At 34.5% G+C, this 14,726-nt stretch overlaps 1 protein-coding gene across 1 annotated transcript; it reads left to right on the forward strand.

The window, feature by feature from the left end:
* The first annotated feature begins 5,326 nt into the window (after positions 1-5,326).
* On the forward strand, positions 5,327-13,464 carry LOC142640716 (condensin complex subunit 2-like). Its single transcript, XM_075814936.1, has 13 exons — positions 5,327-5,672; positions 6,532-6,633; positions 6,730-6,847; positions 7,451-7,515; positions 7,590-7,650; positions 7,743-7,943; positions 8,051-8,334; positions 8,667-8,811; positions 8,903-9,159; positions 9,595-9,625; positions 10,541-10,686; positions 11,633-11,743; positions 12,915-13,464. The coding sequence occupies exons 1-13, from the start codon at positions 5,406-5,408 to the stop codon at positions 13,107-13,109; spliced, it is 1,983 nt and encodes a 660-aa protein (XP_075671051.1). The 5' UTR covers positions 5,327-5,405; the 3' UTR covers positions 13,110-13,464.
* Positions 13,465-14,726: the final 1,262 nt, after the last annotated feature.

Consider the following 14,726-nt stretch of genomic DNA (forward strand, 5'->3'; position numbering starts at 1 on the left):
GATAGGCTGCGTCCTTTCTACTCATTTTTCACAACAGTTGAGTTCACAAGGAAGATTTTTTTTTTAAAAAATTGTTAATTACTTTTTTAATGAGAGGTACGATAAATAGACCATATCATAAGACAAGAACACTAATTAGCTTTTGGTATTGGTGAGATTTGAATTTCAGTTTTTTATTTAAACAACAAGAGACTTCACTGGTTTAGTTAAAATGAATAAAATGAATATCACAGGGAAAAATGAATTCTAGTGGTAATCAAACTAAATTCTAATGGCACTTTTTTTTAAATTAATGAAGATAGCATTGAACAAGTGAGACTTTGTTTTTAATTCAACAGGTTGATTAAAAAATTAGAAGCATGCTATTTAACTCAACAATTAAAGTCTTGATATTGTGTTATTTAATTTTATTCAATATGTATACATCTTGGGAAATAGTTTATGTGAATCCTGATATCACAAATGAATCTGACTTGAATTCCATCTGTATCCTTTTTATTTATTTATTTTTTTAAATTTTTATGGAGCCGGGTAGGTGGAGTAAGTTCCAAAGTTGTTGAGGAGAAGAGAGTAGAGAGTAGTAAATGCATTAACACATCAACTGTCTCTACATTAAAAAATAGGGGTGGGTGGGTGGAATGCTTTAAATTGAGGCAAATGAGGGTCTCTGATTGTTTGTAGTCGCAGTCAACCAAGAATAACAAAGGAAAGGATCCAGTCTTCTCTTCTAAAAATAACATTAAAAGTAGGCCAGTAGCCTAGTGGGACAGCTGCATCTTGGCTTATAAAAGTTGTTTTATTTATTTATTTTTCTTTCTTTTGTAGCAAATTTCTTTGAGATTGTTTATTTTACTGAAACTAAATTTTTTTTTCTGATAGTATTGTAGATAAAGGTAAAAATTACCTGAAATAGTATAGTGAGACTTATGAATAGTACTAAAAAGTGCAGTGAGGCCTATAAATAGTAGCAAAAATAAACTGAATATTAAAATATGCTGACTTTTTAATTTTTGTCAAACACACGAAAATAGCATTAAAAAAAAGATCTAAAGCCTGCATGATGCATCATGAATGTGTCCAACCCAAGATCCAACCCCATCCCTTACCACTTAAATAAATAAAACTTGTTTTTAGACATAAATCCAAAATTGAAGACTTCTGCTATATTTTGGGAGGGGAAATAGTGCCTAATGTTGAGAAGCTCATGTTTCCTAGGCAAGATTGTTAAATGTTACCTGGCATCCACTTGGGGTATGAAAATAAAATCCCAACTCATATAAGCATTCATTTGGTAAATAGAAAATCCCAACTTGGAGTACTATTTAAGAAAACATTAGTTTCATACATCCCAACTAAATTAATGATTGGAAGAAAAAAAAAACTTATTTTCAGACATGGATAGGGTATTAAAGAATCTTTTGTAATATTAATTTTGGGTTGGGAAGTATACGAAATAATTTGGGAAGATCTTGTACTGGTAGTGATCTTCCTGGAGGCTTTGGTTGTAGAAAGTTGTGACACAGACAGACAGATATATATATATATATATATATATATATATATACATACAGTGGCGGAGCCAGAGGGGGGCGAGGGGGGCACCTGCCCCCTGACTTCACCTCAAATTTCCTTCTATATGCAATTGTAATCTTAAGAGACTGACAATCTGACATAGGAACAAGAAAGGAAAAAATGACTCCCAATTGGTTGAAACTTTAGTGATTCTGACACAAGAAAAAGAAAGTAAAAATAAAATAAAAAGTTTTCTCAAACATCAAATCATATCCCCTTTTCACCTATTTTATTGTTCTTGTAAGCTTTTGTCTTGTCCCACGTTTGACACCTATTTCACAATTTTTTTTCTTTTTTAATTTTTATCATTATTTTCACTATTAATAAGTATTTTATTGTTAAATGATGCTAGAGATATTGCAAATTTTACTATTTATATCTTACAAATTGGCGTGTCACCAATCACAAAAAATAATCACAAACATATATTCATTATATTGTTTAAATAACACTAATCACATTTTTACCACATCAGTTTGTAAACTTTTTGTTATAGATTTTATAGTAACTATGAATTTGTTATTTTTGTTTATTTATTTTAATGATATTAAATATATTTATTTTCTTATAATTTATTTATTTATTTTGTTATTATTATCGATCAATATTTGTTAGATTTATTTCACTTTAAATGTTTTCTTTTAATTTTGCCCCCTCTGAACCAAAATTCTGGCTCCGTCACTGTGTGTGTATATATATATATATATATATATATATATATATATAGAGAGAGAGAGAGAGAGAGAGAGAGAGAGAGAGAGAGAGGGCTTCAGGGTTGTGGGTGTATACTACAAATAATGTATTGTGTTACTTGTGTGTGTTGTGTTTGGTTGGTTTGATACTTTGATTTAGGTCCAACTCAAAAATTAGCCCATATTGGCCTAGCTAGCCGCTAGGTACAATGTATGCTAGCTATTATGCTTGTCTAAATTTTATTTCCAACCCAACAATTTAGCCCAATTAGCCCATAGTGGGCTAGCCTAGGTAAAATGCATGCTAGCTATTATGCTTTTCTAAATCTTATTACCCTTCTCAGTTTTTGAGGGTCAAGTTAACCCAGTATATACAATTTTTTTTCCACATGCCAAAAAATAAAAAGAAACTGAATTATATTCTATTTGTCTTCTTTTAAATATTTAAGAGAACGAATAAGATCATTTATTAGCAGTATAGTGTGTATTTAATTTGTTAATCTGAGTTGGACTTAGATTTTATTAGTTCATTTAAGTACCACACATTTTTGCACACGCTTTATCTCAACCATCCAAAATGGTAGAAAATAAAACTTGTATTGTGTGTTACAAACTTGCGGTTTGATTATTAGCGAAAAAAAAAAACTTGCGGTTTGATATTAACTATTTTAACTTTAAAGTTTCAACCTTGTAAGAATCAGTAAACACCCATAATATTAGAAGCACACCAGCAACAATAAAAAGTAGAATGAAATAACATCACTACATGAGAATATCATAATACAGAACGACACATGATCATTAACAAAAAAACAAAAAAATCAAAAGAAGGAAAATGAACATACTGTTCTAATTTTCATTAAAAAAAAAAGAATAAAAATTTTGGTAGTTTGAGAGAGGGGGGTCTTTATGACCAACATTCCTCTTGCATGGTTGACAAAAAAAAATTAATCCAAAATATATCAATAAATAAAAAAATTTACCATGTTGCATAAAGAAAAATACGTATATATATGAATGTCATTTCTCAAATACAAAACGTATATGGAAGATCTTGCTTTGGTTGTAAGCTGTTGGGATGTAGTTTCTTCACAAACATGGGAGCAATATGAGCAAAGAGACTACAGAGGCCTTTGCCATCATTGCAAATAAATTCTGACCTGATCAAGAGCACCTCAAACAGCACCAGGTAGGGGAGTAGCAAAGCTCAAGAGAAAAAAAAAAATCACTAGAAGAAAGATGTTAGATGTATGTAGGGGTGTCAAATGGGTGGGTTTGGGGTGGACATAATTGGGTTGTATATATAAAACTCATTTACCCATTAAAACTCATTTAACTAATTGCTTCTAACTCAAACCCAACCCAATGATTATAGTTGTCGTGTATTGTGTTACTTGTTCCTGTCCTCTCTTTCTCTTGTGTGGACTATTTAAGTAGTGGATTCAAATTAAAACCAATAACAACACACTTAAGATTTGTGGTAAAAATGTTGTGGACATGACACTTCTCGTATGTCTGTGTAAAGAGTATATTAAATATATGCGTGTGTGAGAATAGAGTTATTGGAACCAGTCAAAGGAAACCTGTATATACAGTAGACTGTGCACTGTGCAGTGATTAAGAAACAAGCTATTTTAAGTTTGTTTGGTTTTTGATGGATTCGCATATAGCTTTGATTGGAGTCCTACTAGAGTGCACAAATGCGTGGAAATTTCTCTATCAAATTTGCTGGCTATTTACAGATTATTTGTGAATAGCTAGTAAATTTTATGTCATATCGATGATTATAGCTAGTACGATAATTTATTGCTAGTTTTGTACTTCAACAACTAATGGTCTCTAGTGTCGCTTCTCAAAAAAAAAAAAAAAAATAAAGGGTCTCTAGTGTCCATAGATAAGGGTAAGGCTTCTGTCCAGTGGAAATTTCCACTGGACACGTCTGGATTTGGACACGTGCCTAAGAGTGGACACGTGTCCACCATCTAACATGTCCAGTGAAAACTTCCACAGGACACAAGCCACACCCCATAGATAATAGTTGTTTAAATTATTAATTTGGTCTCGTAATTATTTTTTAATTTTGGCAATTTAATCCCTTAATTTTCAAAATCAAATCAATTTCATCACATTATCTTCTCTTTGTTAAATTTTAAGTTTTAAAATAAGTACATAATTAATAGTTCAAATTGACTTTGATGAGGAATGAAGTACTCCAGATTGTTCACGGTCATCCACACCAGCAGCCGTCCAGAAGAAATCATGACGGGAGCTAACGCCATAGCCGTCCATGAACGAAGTCAAACCCACGTCTCTCGTCCTGAGAAGACGACCACCTCGTCCTGACTAGACTCGTCCACACGAGGACCCTTGGACGAAAACGTACACTTGAATTACTAAAATACACTTCACCATTCCGTAATACACGCATAACTTCCGATGACCGTTGTGTGAGAAAATGCAACTATCAGGCGGTTATGGGAGTTATCCAAGAACCCCGGACCTCCTGAAATTCAGGGGAGGTTACAATTTCAATAACTGCCCCCAGGACACTATATAAACAGCCATTCAGACCAATGGAAGGTACGTTGAACATTTTCCCAAGAAATTGGAACTCCAAAGATATAGAGATAAAACTGACTTTACCATCGGAGGGTTCTTGGCCGGCGATCCCGGTCACCTTTGATTGTTTTCCTTTGTTTTTCAGGCCATTAGAGAGCGAGTGGTCCTTTCAAATTCGGAGCATCCAGCCTACTGATTTTCCTTGCATCATCAGACTTAATTTTGAAAATTCACACTTTTCACAATAACATACGTCTCTTGCCACATTAACTAATTTCGTTAAGCTTAAATGGAAGTGAGATTTAAGGATGAAATTGAGTTGATTTGGAAAGCTAGGGGTTAGATTAACACAATTAATAGTTGAGAGACTAGATTGTGTTTTATTATCCCATAATTGGAAGATCAAATTGGTAACCCATTAGCCTTTATTATTTTATTCCTCAAACGACGTCGTTGTGGATCCCTTTCTTCTATTCATTCATTTTCCATTTCTCACAGTGAAAGTAACCACTTCACTCTCTCTCTACTTTTTCAAAATTTCCCTCTCTCTCTCTCTCTCTCACAGAAAGTGAGAAAACAACAATGGCTGTGGAACCGTTAAGCCCTAAGCCAACAGCGCAGAGAGGTACAGCCGCCAACCATCTCCAATCACCGACCAGCCCGTTATTTCTAGGCTCCAACGACGACCAACTCGAACGCGCCCAGGCACGCGCTGCACGCGCCGCCGCCAATCGCCGCGTTGCCCCTACCAACAACACTGCCGCCACCAACACCACAACCGACCCTTACCTTAGCAAAGAACAGATCGTCGACTTGTTCCACAATTGCATTAAGCTCGCCAGCGAAAATGTCAGTATTCTCCTCTCTCTAAAGTGTTGCTTATTTATGAGTAATTAAAGCCTAATTTAATTCATGTGGGTTCATGTTACATTGTTGTTGATTGATGAGTAATTACACTCTAATTTGTCATTTTTTTTATACATAATTGAAAATCTACTCTAGATAATTTAAGCGTATACGTACGCGAAACTCTTTTATGGAGACGTCAACCCTGCCCCCACCCTACAAGAATTTTGTATTTATGGAGTGACCATCAAACCAAAGTTGTGCAGTGGTAATTTGTTATTTCTCAAAAGTAAACGAATGATTAGAACCATCATAGACTTTATTGTAAATTTGTGACTTCAAGTCATGATTTTTATGTGAATTTGAGTATGTGTCTAAAAGTGTGTATAACAGGGTGTGTGAACTAGTTTTTACTCTTATTACATTTATTGTTAAATGAGTTGTTTAGATTTTGTTATATTGTCCATCATTATATAAAAATAATATTTTGGGTACCTATTTAAGTTATTGATGACTTGACAAAATTGCTCCTGGACATGAGAATAAACTACTTAACCCGTCAGGAGTGAGTGAGGTCAATTGCCCGTAGGTTTTACTCTTTACGTTATCAAGAGAAAAAATTGAGGACTTGATAAAATCTAATCTTGTCATTTATTTAAGAATGGATAAGATCGGAAGAACTTAGAACTAATAGCTTGCGCCCTGTACCAATACATACACAAATATACACCTCTTTTTAATTCTAAAAATTGTTCAAAGTTTAGGCTATAGTTAATGACTTAATGCTGAGTTGTTGAGCATTTGTTTTATGAACAATCATTTTGTGACTTTCTTATTTTGCTTTATTATCCTTGTAATGTAGAAAATTAACCAGAAGAACACTTGGGAGCTGAAGCTTATTGATCATCTTAGTGAGATTATCAAAGTTGAATCTGAAAATGATACGGAGACTAATTTTCAAAAGGTTCGAAAATCGAAAACCCTTTTGTGAAAATTGATTGGTTTTTTTGTTAAGTTTTTTTATGGTTGGGATTTTGGGTTTATGGATTTTGAATTGTAGGCAAGTTGCACATTGGAAGCAGGGGTGAAAATTTACTCAGTGAGGGTTGATTCAGTGCACTCGGAAGCATATAAGGTTTTGGGTGGGATCAACAGAGCTGGAATAGAAGATCAACAAGGTTAGGCCTTTATTTAATCTCAGGCTGAGGGCTGCAATTGCTTCTATATGGCATTTGCTTTCATAGTGAACTCATGTATAGACTAATAGAGGTAACTTGCTGTCATGTACAAGATACTTGGTCATTGAGATTGGTGACTTTAATTTTGCTGAACTATGTGGTAATTTTGTACTCAATGACATCTCTCAAAATGTGATTAAAAGTGGCATGTCATTGTAATCTGTGTATGATAATGCCCAAGTTATGGAAACTGGACCTGCTACAGGTTCATGAAACCAAGAAGGCTGATATCTGTCAAGAAGAGATAGTAGAACCAAAATATTTATTTTAGGCAAGTTTACTTTGCACATTTTATACTTTACTTGAAAAAGGTGATGCCTTAGATAGACCCTCGTGCTTCAAAAGGCCCTTGTGAGTCTGTTGTTGTATATACACAGATACACGTGGACGTTCATTGCTATAAGTGTAACTTCTATTTCCAACATGTATTTCTTCATAACTTGCAATTTTATCTCTTAATTTTTAGCATTTTCTTTTTCTTGCAGTGAGAGATCTTTACTTCTGCATTTTGGTCTGTTCCCTAATATAATGCTTTGGTGACAGAAACTATTATAGATGGTGACAATGGGCAGGACACGGGTCACTCTAAGAAAGAGACTGCAAGGAAGGTATGGTTTGTTTCTGATTAGATGGCATTAGTGAGTTAATCTGCAATTGCAAACTGATGCAAGTGGTTGTGCAGATTTCACCACTGTCAACATTGGAATCCTCTTTTGAAGCTCTTAATGTAAAGAAATTTGATGGTAACTTCGTATCCTACTTCTATCCCTTACAGTTATTGATCTCTTTTCCTTTTTGAATTTCTAATTTGTATCTTTTGTTTTTGTTTTTTTAGTTGCATTTTCAGTGGATCCGCTATATCATCAGACATCTGCACAATTTGATGAAGGTGGAGCCAAAGGTCTTCTACTGAATAACCTTGGAGTCTATGGAGGATGTCGGGTACTTTTTGATTCTTTTGAAGTACCAGGGAAGTGCAAGTCATGTTCATCCCAAAATGATACTTCTGATATGGTTGATCTCTCTTTTGCCAAAGGTATGAAATTGCCATTATGATCTCTCTAGTTCATGTTCACATACAAATGCACAAATATTTTACCTTTTCCTTCTCTTGTTTTAGCCATTTGCTTATTTTCTTTGTAGAGTCCATTGAGCAGATGGTGGTGAACATGCGTGCAACAAATGAAATTTCTCCTACTCTCAAGGAGATTATCTTTCAATTTGATAAGGATAATCAAAGGCCATCACAAACATTCAATGTCGGTCAGCAATCAGATGCGACTGCTGATGCATATGATGCTAATGAAGTTGATTTTGATTCTAATTTATTTCGGAATAATGATGCATGGACCTCTGATCATGAGGCTGAGACAAGTTCTGTTAACCAGAGCTCCAGTTTTGGAGATCCTAGTTTTCAAAGTCATGAGGTATTTGCTACATCCTGTGTGTGAGAGGTTACTTATAACATATTTTTTCCTTCCGCGTCTCCCTTTACTCCCATGGATCTGGTGGTGAATGTAGAGATTTTTCCTTGAATAGGCCAGCTCATAATTAAGAATTTGGAGGTGGGGCTGCTCTTATATTGTTAGATTCTTTAACCAAATAAGCACAGATATATAAAAACTTTCCAACCTGTGGTGGTCTGGGCCTTCACTACCTCTATTTCATTTCCCTCCTAAATTTGCCTTGACATGGAGCCTCACTGAAATGAAACAAATATACGAAAGGTTACTTCCATAATTTTGTCATATTTCTGCAGGAGAGTGATCCCTATAGAATGTGTGAACCTGATGTGGGTGACAGATTCGAGAAAGTTTCCATGTTTCTGTTTCAAGGGCTTGGAATCACTTCAAAACAAAATGCATGGGCAGGTCCTGATCATTGGAAGTATCGGAGGTCTAAGGGTAGGTAACAGGTGAAAATTATGTTGTCAGTTTTTGTAACCTATGTTGTGTGTGTCCATTTAATATACTGTATATGGTATCTATTTTGTAGGTTCAGAGGATACTCCTGCCCCAGAAAGTGGATCAACCGTCACAAATAAGAGAACGAAGAAGAAAATCCTCACTGAAGTTGACATTGACTTCACAAATTCCTTGGACAAGGAAGTGGATGATATCTTTCTTCCCCCCAAAAATCCAAAGTCCTTACTTTTACCTGCAAATAGAGCACCAACTAGTAACAGACTTCCAGATGATTGCCATTATCAACCTGAGAATCTTGTCAAATTGTTTCTTCTTCCCAATGTTCTGGTATTGTAGCTTAATCCCTAACCATAAATAACTTTACATATGGTTTCCAGCAATGTAGCGTAAAATTTGATTAGGTACTTAGGCAAGCTATTTGAGGTCAACTTGATCTCAGATTTTTTTTTTGGTGTGTGTGATAAGGAGGCGCTAATCCAGCATATTAAATTATATAAGCATTGGACTGAGTTTGAAATGGATGGAATACACACACGCATACATATATAGCCCACAGAATTATTTTAAATAGTACTTTGCTACTAATAAAGAAAGTATAATTGGTAATATGTACTTTGAATTTTATAGTCTAAAATATCTTTTCCGTAATGTTGAGAAGAATTTGTATTTGAAAAATCAAGTTTCTGCCCTGATTTGGAATTAATTCTTTAGGCCTTCTATTGTTTGTTGTGGTTGATAATGGAATTCTTATTTTGATTGTAGTGCCTTGGAAAGAGAACACGGAAATTTTCAGGTACAGGCCCTTCTTCCTTTCTCACAATTTTCTAAAATTGCAACTGAACTGTTTTTCATACTGAATTTGAGTGCAAAACACATATGCGGGGATAAATTCTAGGGATTTACATAATACTGATTTTTCCTTTATATTTTATGGTATCTATCTGATGATGTGAGGCAGAGAATCCAGCATAGTTTCTATAGGATCTACTTCAATAAATTGGGCACATTATATTGAGTGTGCCTTATTTGCTTCTTTACTTCTCATTCCTTAACTGTCTATTTAGTAAGGCATCATCTCACAAGGTTATAATGTTCTTTGTCTCATCATTTTATGATAAATAATCATTTTTCACTTTTCAAAGAGTACAGCAATATTGTTTCTTCCTTCTCTCTTGTGATATTTTAGTAAGCATTTCCCAGAAGAATTGGGGAGGAGTGTTAATGACCTCTAGCTCAAATGACAGCTACTTCCCTTGTCAGAGCAAGGTGAAGGGGGTGAGGTAGTTGTGGGTTGAAAACCCATAGGGTATGTGTGCAACTTACCAATAAAAAAAAGGAATTTGGAGAGTTATTTCCAAAAAGAAAGGGAAGGGAATTATGCCATCATCTCACAAGGTTATAGTATTTTTGTCTCATCAATGATAAATAATCATTTTTCACTTTTCATAGAGCAGGCAATATTTTTTCTTTCTTCTCTCTTGTGATAGCATTTCAAGAAAAATTGGGAGAAGTGTCAATGATCTCTAGCTCAAATGGCACCTCCTAACCTTGTAAGAGCAAAATGAGGTTTTGGCTTGAAAACCCGTTGGGTGTGTGTCTAACTTTCCAATAATAAAAAAAAAGAATTGGGAGAAGTATTTCCAAAAAGAGTTGGGGAGTGTATATTAATTGCATTGAATGATGATTAACTTCCTTTTATTTTCTCCAGATGCTAACTCATGGCAAGGAAACAATGATTTTGATGAAGCATTGCCGTCATGGGACAATGAGAGTGTGCTTAGTGGTCAATATGATGATGGATGTGTTCATAATGATGTGGAGGACTTAGATGGACTTGTCTCTCAACCTCGCCGGGTTTGTTTTTATTCTATTTTCCATTATTTTCTTTTGAAATATTCAAGTCAGTCATGTTAATCTTTTGAGTCAGGTCTATAGGTTTTCAAATAGATTGGATGAACATTATTCAATAATTTCAACAAAGAAACTTTTGAGCCTGGTGAAGTTTGTAATATAATTTGTTAGTTGAAGATTACCTGGGATGCACGGACGCGGCACCGGAGGTGCCGCACCCGCGTCCGACGCGGCGGGACTCGCCGACGCGCGAGGGACGCCGCTGCTCGCGCGTCGGTGCAGCGTCCGGCCGAGTCGGCCACGTGGCATCTTCTTTTTCCCGCCGACTCACGCCGACGCGGCTTGAATTGCGCCGACGCGGCGCCGATTCGGGCCGATTCGGCCAGAATCGGCCAGAATCGGGCTGTTTCGGCCGTATCGGTCCGTATCGGCCGGCGACCGAAACGGCCGAAACGGCCGAAACAGGCCTCGAAACAGGCTGCAACAGCCGAAATTGGCTCTAAATGAGACCCAAAAACCCTAAATCTATCATTCCTTAATTTTATTTTGAATATTTGTTGCTTCTTTTGTGTTTTCTTTTTGGTTTTGTGTTGTGTTTTGTGTTTCTTGCTTTTTTCTTTCTTTGTTTTGTGAATCAAGGCATAGTAAATTAGTAATATGTTTTTTAAGAATATTTTAATAGTAAAAATATATAGAAAATATAAATAAAAATATTTTTAATAATTTTTTAATTGCCGAGTCCCGCCGCACCCGCACCCACTTTTTTCAAAAATTGCCGAGTCCCGCACCCGTACCCGCACCCGTACCCGTATCCGCACCCGCACCTGTGCTTCATAGAAGATTACTTGTTAAAATAAATAATTTCTTAGAATTGCACTAATCATTATTACCCAGAATTTTGTATGTGTGTGTTTCTTTTTGTCCTGGCTCATGATTGCTAATGTTTCAGGTAAACAAAATTGAAGTTCAATATGACAAAACTTCAAAACAAGTTGATGTACATGCATTGAAGGAAACTCTTTGGGGTCAGATTCAAGAATCTACTGAAGTTCCTGAGCCAGTGAGCCTCTTCTTTTCACTTGTCGTAGATTCATTTCTGACACAAGTGTGTGTGTGTGTGTATTATCATTCATTGTTCACAATGTTCCATTGACTTGCATTTTTAGTTCATTACATAGAAAAGTTAAGTTCAAAGAGCTGATCAATTCAGAAGTTTGATATATTTAAGTTATCCACCACTCGGATGGACCTCATAATTATTGGAACTCTTAAGCTTATTTGCAGAAATTCAAAAAATTCACTACTTTTGAATTTGTCTGCAGTTTATTTGTAATTTGATGTGTAAAGAGATGCCATTATTGATGTGAATACAATTCATGTAAAGTTCATGATCATGAGTTTTTTGGAAAGTGAAATACTTTTCCTATCAGCACCAAGGCATTACTAAATGCTTATTGATTTTGCTGCAGCCTGCCTGTTCGTAGCACCTTGCAAGTTCTTTTACGTCATAATTCTAGGGCTAGAAATGAATTGAGTTGTTTGTGAATTGCTAGGACTTGGCTCGAGAAAATATTTTTTTTATGTTCATTTAGCAAATGAATCAAGCTCATGCTAAAATTTAGGCTCTACTATTAAACAAGTTGAACTCAAACATAATAATGTGTTCATGAACAAGTTCATGAGTATGATGCTCAATTTTAGTAATATAATACTATATGTTTATATGTATACATGTATAAAAATACAATTATATAGACATGAGATTAGATTGTTTAAGTTTGTAAATAAGTTTATAAGAATTTCAAATTATTATTTGTATGTATTGATAATATAAATAGTCCATTTTATATATAATTTTTAACAATAAATGGTTGGTAAATCTAATTTTTATGTATATAAATAAAATTTTTATCTAATTAAATTAAATAATATAATTTCAACTATAATTTTTTTAATTAATTATTAGCATAGATTTGGGAAGGGGGAAACAATTTTAGTAGTACTGTTTACTATAAACCAGAAAATGATGAGTAAATCAAGTTGCTCATTGACAGGCTTGAGTTTGTTCAACAAGAAAATGAACAATACATACATATATATATATATATATCCACACATGCACACACTTCGCTAACTTGTTACCAGGTTTCTGTTTTTGGCTGTTTTTCATTTGCATTATATACCTTGAAAGGTATGTTTCTTATTATGAATTATGTGCTTCTTGTCAAAAGGTATGCGAAGACACAATTTCTTTCAGACGTCTCTTGTCTACCTTTCCTGCTGAATGCCAAGCTGCTGCTCCAGAGGATATCTCTCCCCATTTGTGTTTCATCTGCTTATTGCATTTGGCCAATGAGCATGGTTTAAGCATTCATGATTGCCCCACTCTTGATGATCTCAGAATATGTCTTCCGTCTTCTTTTTGAAACTCAGATGGAGTAGTTCAGGTTTCATCCTAACCAAGATGCCACTTGATTTTTGTATTATAAAAATTGGGAAAATAGCATGTGTTGCTCTCTCTCTTTTTTGGTGGAAATAGCTTGTATCTCTTATATGCCTAGTTCTTGCAACCAATCAAGCACTAGAAATCAGAATTCTTCTATAAAAAAAAAAAAAAATGTCTTTAACTTTGTGTATAGATGGGTTTTTATTGTTTTCAGCATATTTGGCTTTGTATATGCTGCTATATGTGCACGAGTATAGTGTTATTTAGAATCTTATCTTACTTCCTGTGTCATCACTGTGTTCAACTGGTTGTTAAGAACAGCTTGTTTTGTTTTAGAAGTTTTGCTTTAGAGAGGTTTCGTACTTTGTCCAAGGTACACATTGGATTTCTATTCCTGTTAAATTAAGATTCCATTGCTGGATGAATGCGATAAGATAGATCTGTGTCAGGATGAAATGAACATACTATGTGAAGGATTGTCTAACACAAGTGGTGACAGCAAAAGTAAAAAGAAAAAGGCACTTTATCTGTTTGATGAACTTGGAAAGAATCTATTGTGGTTGTGGTCATTGTGTATCTGTGACTTGAGATCCAAACGAAAATGACATCCATTTGTGCATTTTGTTACTCAAAGGTTTGGATAACTCTAAATAAATTTGTAAAAAAAGTGACATTTAATATTGACGTAACGAGACAGCTGCATATACAGAGCAGGGTGGGTGGTAGAGTTCAATTCCTAGTCAAACAGAAAAAAAAAGAAAAAAAAAAGAAAGAAAATAAAGAAGATGTTAATAACTAAATTTCAATGTAATTATTGAGTACTTTGGAATAATACTCTCTTCTCTTATAATAGTTTTACTAATTAATTCATGATATTTCTTACCATTTATGTCATCACGTGAGAGAAGGGATTACTGCTCTTGAAGTATTGAGTAAATATAATTTGAAGTAGGGATGACAGTAGCATAGGGTGTGCTTTGTCCCTATTACGTGGGTTAGAGGTATTTTTTCCATCCTTAATTACGTGGTTTTGTCACTAGTGAGAGATGAGAAAGAAAAGAAAGAGGTGGCAACAAGAGAAAGAGACAAACCAAGTGTGTTCATGACAAAATAATAGAATGTGTATAAAAAAAAAAGGTATGTATAAAATAAAATAAATCATATACATAACTAATATAGATATATATATTAAATAAAAAGTATCTATATACACTTTGAGAAGGGGGGGGGGGGGGGAAGGGATAAGGTGGAGTAAGTAAAACGTGTGTCCATCACGTCTCTTTTCAAGAACGGGAAAAATCTATGTAAACAAAATAGGTCAAATATGATAGGATTTTTTTAATCATCCATAATTTTTGGTACTACTCAATGGAAAGCAATTTAAGCCTCTTTTGTTGTCATTCCCTTACAAGGATCAAGCTCTCTTAACTCATATATCTTTGGCCGCCTGCATAAAATAAATCCTAGTGTATCTGCATTTTCAGCTAAAGTTCACCAAAAGAAAGCTTGGATTAGTTGGTGAAAGGAATCTCTAATTTGCTGCCACATTTTTTAACATATATTTATTTAAAAAAATTGATGCAGTGCATAATGTTAT

The sequence above is a fragment of the Castanea sativa genome, chromosome 6 (genome assembly GCF_040712315.1).
Source record: "Castanea sativa cultivar Marrone di Chiusa Pesio chromosome 6, ASM4071231v1".
NCBI classification, from domain to species: Eukaryota; Viridiplantae; Streptophyta; class Magnoliopsida; order Fagales; family Fagaceae; genus Castanea; species Castanea sativa.